The sequence below is a fragment of the Otolemur garnettii genome, unplaced genomic scaffold, assembly GCF_000181295.1.
Source record: "Otolemur garnettii isolate 467f Iridium unplaced genomic scaffold, OtoGar3 scaffold00045, whole genome shotgun sequence".
Taxonomy (NCBI): domain Eukaryota; kingdom Metazoa; phylum Chordata; class Mammalia; order Primates; family Galagidae; genus Otolemur; species Otolemur garnettii.
Window position 1 is genome coordinate 4,938,665 of NW_003852440.1, and position 7,502 is coordinate 4,946,166.

Consider the following 7,502-nt stretch of genomic DNA (forward strand, 5'->3'; position numbering starts at 1 on the left):
AGCTGGGACTATAGGCGCCCGCCACAAAGCCTGGCTATTTTTTTTTTGGTTGCAGCTGTCATTGTTGTTTGGCGGACCCAGGCTGGATTCGAACCCACCAGCTCAGGTGTATGTGGCTGGAGCCTTAGCTGCTTGAGCCACAAGGACCGAGCCCAGGTATATCTTTAGAAATCTTTAGAAAACTATATAATTCTATTCATTATAAAATAGGTTTTAATTTCAAACTGGAAATATACTTTCTCTACTAATCATATCCAATGCCTAACTACATAGTTCAGATGTAGCAATATTTATGAACAAATGGAGCATGCAATTCCTTTGAAATGCAATGCTCCTAAAATTTTTCTAGGTTCAGATTTCATGATTGCACAATGGTCCTTAAAAAGATTTCCCAACAGACTAAGCCCTGCTTCTTTAGGTACTGCGCACAAGGGTAAATATGTGGAAGTCAAACAGCACAGCACAGCACAGCTGGGCATGGCAACTATCACCTGTGGTCTTTGTCACTTAGGAGGCCGAGTCTGGAGGACGGCTTGAGCCCAGGGAGTACTGAGTCCAGGCTGGGCAATGTAATCCAACTCTTATCACTAAAATAAATAAGTAGAAAACTTAACAAATCAATTGTTTTAGGTAAAAACAATCTGTTAAATGTTTGGATTAATGGATGTTAGGATATGTAACACACCAAGAAGTAGTTACTCATTCTGTTTATTGGTTTGAAAGAAAGGGAATACAAATGACTGGCTAAGTGCTGCGCACTAACATGGAAAAGGTGTATTAAAAAAAAAACCCAGTAAAGCAAATCAAAGTTAATGTAGTTTCAATTGAACAGGATTTTTATGTTTAATATACTACACATTTATAAAATAAAAGTCAACAAAGGGTATTTTGTAAATAATTAGTAGAACAAGTGAAAATAAATATCAGAGACCTGAAATTTTTATACTTTAATGAAATAAAACAAAGAAATTTAAACTACTAAATGTAATCTGAGAGGCAGTTAAAAAAAAACAAACAAAAACAAACCCCCCCAAATTTAAGAACACAATCCTTTGAAACATTTAATCAGTCCATTGCAAATAGTTATTACATACCAAAAGCTCTAAAGTGTTAACTAGTTCCACCACAATGCCATGTAAATCTTGACAATTTAGAAATCTTGAGATCAACACTTAAGTTCTTTTCTTGATCTCTACAGCTTGGTTTTTAAGTACATACATGCTTTTGTGGATCTGTTCCCCTCGCCACACACATACATTTTCAAGGAGCCAATAACATTTTTTTCCATCTGTGCCTAAAAATGTTACAATTCAGTTCTAGCACATTGACCCTGATAATGAAAATGTTTTAAGTTAAAGATGGGGACACGGTATCAATCTTATAAAAATATACCAGTATTAACTAAACCTTAAACTCAGAGAGGGCACTTCACATGTGCACAAGACCTTTAGTAAAAATGGCAAGAACCTAGAACAGCCGTTTCCAGGACTTCTCGTGAATTAAGTACTCTCTCCCATACATAAACACAACACACACAAACATACATTTTTATACTATTAGTTTTGTTAAATCCAGGCTATCTGGATTGAGTAGATAGGGGATGGGTTTTTATAGGTTTTGCAACTACAGGGCAGCTACTATAACAATAGCTTAACAACACTGAAAAATTTCAATTAAGTTCACCCTGTTCTTAGAAAGTGTCTAAGTGTAAATGCAAATTCACCTCTTCTTTTAAAGTTAGTTTCTATTAAATCAGATATGGTTTCTAAAGTGGAAGCAATCTTTCAGAGAGCAACTCAAAAAGGAGAGTTGCTAAAGTCTAAATAAGAAATTAAAGTAAAATCAATCAAAATACTTATAACATTTTAGAGGTGGGACAAAAAGGATATTAAGAAAAATGTCTTCTTTCCTCCCCAATCAAAATCAGCCATTCTTCTGCTGTGAAAGAAACTGACATGGATATTTCTCTTTCAAGAGATGTACGATATATTTACCCACTGTGAGGCAGAGGTGATAGGGTCAGTTCTTGTTTGCAGGAACCAACATCTAAAAAAGAAAATTTCAGATGGGGAGGGGTGGGAAAGAAGGATTTTCTATTAATGTCATGGAATGCCACTCTAGAGGCAGAACACTCCTAATAATAAAACTCACCATATAATAATTACTTGTGTTTTTTCAAGTTAAGAAAATATTGACAAGATTGGATTTTTTAATCTTTTGACTAACAGGGTAAATAAATTACTTAAAGTTAGGGAATCCCTTTTTGTTCTCCCACCCAATGAAATGGGCCAATTTGTAGGGATATTTGGAAATAAAATTTCCTGCTTAAACTACTTACCTGGTTTAATATATTTATCTGGCCAATAAGAGCAAAAGAAATGTAGCTGTTATGAATACTAATAAAATATAAAAACCAAAACTAAGGCCTTGATATCCCTCCCAACTAACTCCCACTTTAATTCTTCATCACCACCCCCATACACCAATCTCAGTAATCCCCAAATCCAACATTTTACCATTAAAACCAATTATTTGGAGGAAAAAGACATTTAATTTCATACTTGCTCTAGCCCTTATTCAATGCATAACAATAACAAAAACATTTTTAAGCACATGGAAATGAACCTACTAACCTGATTTTTGGAGCCAAAAATTCTCCACTGTATTTTATCTATGTGCAAAAAGTATTGGTACTTTTCAGTTTATACATTTGTTAGTATCTTGTGTCTGGCTTGATAGTATTTTCACTCTTAGGCCTACTATAGAGTCTATAGAACTATCATTAAGTTTTCAGTTAATACCTATGGATTAGAAAATCCTTCTATCACGTTCTTATACCATATTATCCTAGGTTTCTTCACCATTTATTTCACCTTTCTAGCATAGTCACTGCATGGCAAATGTATGAAACAGACGTTTATAGTAAATTGGCACAGCAAAGTACCAGTATATATAGGAAGCTGCCAGTTAAGACAGACCTGGAAAACAAACTCATCTAGCTGCTATAGAAACCTTTGCATAGTTGTTACTCCATTTTAATAGGAGTTATGTTCTTGTAAAATGTGCCTCACTTTTAGTCCACTTTTTTAAAGTACTTCAGAAGCACACTGAAAACTCAGATCTAGGGGTGGCTGGGTGAAGTAGACAGTAGAATCTGAGTGCCAAATTGCCCCTGAATGGGCAGAAATCTCAGTGAATGTTACTAATGTACCATAGCACACTGTAACCAAATTTGTAAACAGCTGTGGAGTTTCTATGCCCACATTTTGTTAGTGATGTTACTGTCGAGACTGGGGTGGATTAACGGCTTCAGGGTATACATGAATCACTTAAAATATGAATGGTTTTAACTGTACTGAGGTAAAGATAAGTTGCCACTTAATTATATACAGTTACCAATGAAGATTTTTATTCAAGCTTAAAGTAGAAAGTAATTTTAGTTAAGAAAAATGAAGTACCAGATAAATTATAACATAGTTATTCTAACTCAGAAGTATCAAAACAGGAGTTCTTTGATTTTCTTAAGTGGTGGCCTCTGCAAAACGGAGTTTAAATCTTTTACATACCAATTTCATAAAATGATCTGCTGACCACGATCTGTCATTTTCTCTTACTATGGTTTTGGGAGAATGCATGCTATTTTAAGGCCAAATGTGTTTTTCTTTCTTCTCCCCTTCCCTGACTTTTCCCTTTCTCCCTGCTGTCATCCCCTGCCCCCAAACTATAATGGAAGAATTTGATACCCAAGCCTTTTTTCTCTTCCTTGTGGATTGTAAAGGTGTCTACTCAAGGTAATAATATATTATAGGCTTGGCTAGGTCTAAAGGGGAACTTTAGTATAAGACTTTTTCTTCACCAGAACCTTATTTCAGAGGTATTCCCACTCCTCTCCCCAACATAACAGCTACAGTCACCCTATTGATCCTCTACTGAAAAAGGGAGGGAAAGGGAGACTACATTGTATTCAGCTGTTGTGGGTTTAAAAGCACAATGTGAACATCAGGCTTTTGGCTTATTTTAAATGTGAAATTCTCAAAATTAAAAGTGTTTTTCCATGAAGGAAACCTTTCCTTTAACTAAAAGGGGATGGGAAAGGAAAAGACTATCCACAGCACCAGTTTAGAATGAGGTTTGATATGGCAATATCTGAAAAACTGAGAAGGAATATTCTTTAAATTTATGTATCTCTATATATGAAAATATTAAGGGCAATTAAGAGAAATGACTATGTGATTTTAATCCCAGTTTAAGTATGTTTTTGTAACTTGCTTAATTCTTCTAACAATTTCAATTATACTATAAACTACTGAAGTGGTTATATCTGCCAATTTCTACCGTCTTGCTAGATCACACCAAAATGAATTCCCAAGTTGAGAACAACTTGGAACAAGCTTTATTGGAAACCAACTGACTACTGATTTTCCACGGTATATTTAAAATTCTCTTTTGAATTTAAGATTGGGCACTGATGTTCTTTCAGGAATAAAACAAAAAGGGGAAAACCTTCAAAGTATTATTCTGCACTTCCTGTGTAATGTTCTTCCAAGGACTGTTTCTGACCATGTCTCATGTGGTATTCCAGAAGAGGATCAGTTAAACTGCATATCTAAGTCAGGAAACTGTTTTTAAGCTGGTTTAGATTCCAAATGTATACAAATGAAGTCACTTTAATCCTATAAATACTTCTTAATTTATTTTTAAAAAAATTGTGCTGTTAACCCTTTTACGGGGCAACAAGCTATGTGAAAAGTACAAAACTTTTTGTCAAATGTAATATTGAGAGTGCTTTTGACATAGTTCACTGGTTTATCATCTGGATCAGTATATACTGCGCAACGGGCAAGGCTAGAATCCATGAACCAAGCTGCAAAGATCTCAAGCTAAATAAGGCGGAAAGATTTGGAGAAACAAAAGAAGGAAATTCTTTCCTATCCAATGTATACTCTTCAGACTAATGCACTCTTTCTATCAAGCCTTCTAAACTGTTAAATAAAGTTTTCCAAACAAGCATTTAAACTTCATTACACAGAAGAGCAACAAGAATGGTATCCTGCCACACAAAAGGCAGGAGGGAAAAAAATATATATACTGAGTTCAATGGGTAAGCCTGAATGTAGCACAGTTCTTCACAACCGATGGGGGATAATTCAACATGGTGTCCAACAACGTTCTAACGACGTGCTTCATCTCAACTGGTTACTATGAAGCAAGGTGTAAATGTTTGGCCCCAATCGGGCTTCAGAAATGGTTCTTTTTTCATGACGAGCATGTCTGTCCAGCTATCAATCATGTTTGTTTGCACCAAATCCCAAGCCATTAAAATACGACTAATTTTAAGTTAAACAGAAGTCGTCTGCTCCGAATTCGCCATCAACTATCCATGCTACTGCATTCCTCTGAATGAAGACGGATGAAATGTGTATGGGGGGAGGGAGAAGAGGAGAGAGAGAAAAAAGTTACTAGTTAGAAAAAGTTTCAAAATCATGACATTAAAAAATACAGTAAGATTAAGAAGTAATTATTACCAAGGCAAATAATTCATTCTTTCCTCATCATAACCATTAAAACAAAGTGTCTGCATCATGTTTTAGGCTATGTATGATTACTTTGAATACTGGAGAAATTAAAGGGAATAGTCATATTAGAATATCCTACTTTAAAAATCAACCTTGAAGTAGTTACACAGAACAGAAAAATCTTTTTGATAGCTTACAGTATAAAAGAGGAAAGATCTGGCAGGGGGGAGTTCTAAGGTATAACTATGCATTATAACTATGTAGTTGTTAATTCTTTCAGTTGCTCAGTTTGAAACCAACTCTACTCCATTTTAGGGTGGTGATATATAACAGATTGAAATATTATTCACATACTATACAATGTACCTATTTAAAGTGTACAAATCAATGTATTAGTGTATTCACAGGAATGTACAACCATCAACAATTTTAGAACATTTTTATGACCCAAATTAGCACACACACTTCTCTCTATACTAAAACTACTATATTTCCTTTTGTCTATAGATTTGTCTATTCCAGACCATTGTATATAAATACAATCACATGTGGTCTTTTTTTTTTTCCTTGAGACAGAGTCTTACTATGTCGCCTTGGTAGAGTGCCGTGGCTTCACAGCTCACAGCAACCTCAAACTCTTAGGCTTAAGCAATTCTCTTGCCTCAGCTTCCCAAGTAGCTGGGACTACAGACTCCCGCCACAATGCCTGGCTATTTTCTTGTTGTAGTTGTCACTGTTGTTTTAGCAGACCTGGGCCAGGTTCAAACCCCCAGCCTGGGTGTATGTGGCCGGCACCCTAACCACTCTGAGCTATGGATGCTGAGCCCACATGTGGTCTTTTGCATCTGGCTTCTTTCACTTAGCATATTGTTCAAGGTTCATTCATCCATACTATAGTATGTATTCAACTCATTTCATTTTATATATCTCTCAAAAACAACAAAAATACTCAGTCTATAAAAGGTCAGCAAATTATCTCTTTTGAAATAGGGTTGGTAAGTGAAATACTTATTATAGTATCATTATGATGTTATGATCTTTAAATATTTCCTTTAGCTTCATCTATATTTTTCAAAAGTTCTATTCCAAGTATTTATTACTTTAATTAGAAAAAAAAGTTTTCAAGTAGGTAGAGGAGGAAAGACACCACTGAAAATATTGGCAAAAGAGGCACATCAACAAATACCTGGCTATACATGTATAAAAGTTGTTATTCTATTGTAGTTGAAAATAATTTTTTAGGGCTGTACCCATACTGTCAAAGCACCAATGGTGCTGAATTGGACCCAGATCTTATAACTGAGCCAAAAGTTACTCACCCGCTAAAGTGAGTATCCACGTTAATCAAATTTAGCAAACAACAGTGCAACTCTTACTCCACTGCAGTGGAGGCATAAAACATATCCTCCTATGGGTCAAATCTGTTACCATCTACGTAATATTTTCCTACTTTTTCAGATTAAATGTTTATTTGAAGAAATAACTTTCAAATGACTAAAAATCAGAAAATCATAGGTAATCACTGCTATAAATCTATGAAGACTATCTCAGAGCAAGCCTTGAAAAACTCAAAACAGGACAACAGGAGAAGGTAAAGATGTCTGATCTTAACTGATTTCCTAGAGGAATGTTAGAAGGTCGTGTAGTGACCTGCAAATACAAAAAGGCCTGTCAAGGGTTTGAACAACTGAAGAGTAGTTCTCAAGCTTTTGACCATATCCTCTTTGTGTTTTGTATTTTCATCTTTGGCTGAATACCCTCATCTGCTAGAAAGATATGGTTAAGCATTCTGGAGTCTGTACCATAAAGACAAAAGCAAGGTGTATTTTTGAATTTTTTTGAACCATACATGCCCTCGTCCACTAAGAATCACTGAACAGGCTTGGCGCCTGTGGCTCATGTGGCTAAGGCGCCAGCCACATACACCTAAGGTGGCAGGTTCGAATCCCCAGCCCGGGCCCGCCAAACAACAATGATGGCTGCAAC

The 7,502-nt window shown here is 35.6% G+C and overlaps 1 protein-coding gene across 1 annotated transcript in view; it reads right to left on the bottom strand.

Annotated features, from left to right (window-relative positions):
- Nucleotides 1-932: 932 nt before the first annotated feature.
- WDR26 (WD repeat domain 26) overlaps nucleotides 933-7,502 on the bottom strand; it is a 50,869-nt gene continuing 44,299 nt past the window's right edge. Inside the window, exon 14 of the mRNA XM_023513895.1 lies at nucleotides 933-5,396. Within this exon, the coding sequence (XP_023369663.1) occupies nucleotides 5,371-5,396 (26 nt within the window). The 3' untranslated portion in view covers nucleotides 933-5,370. The remainder of the gene's footprint in view (nucleotides 5,397-7,502) is intronic.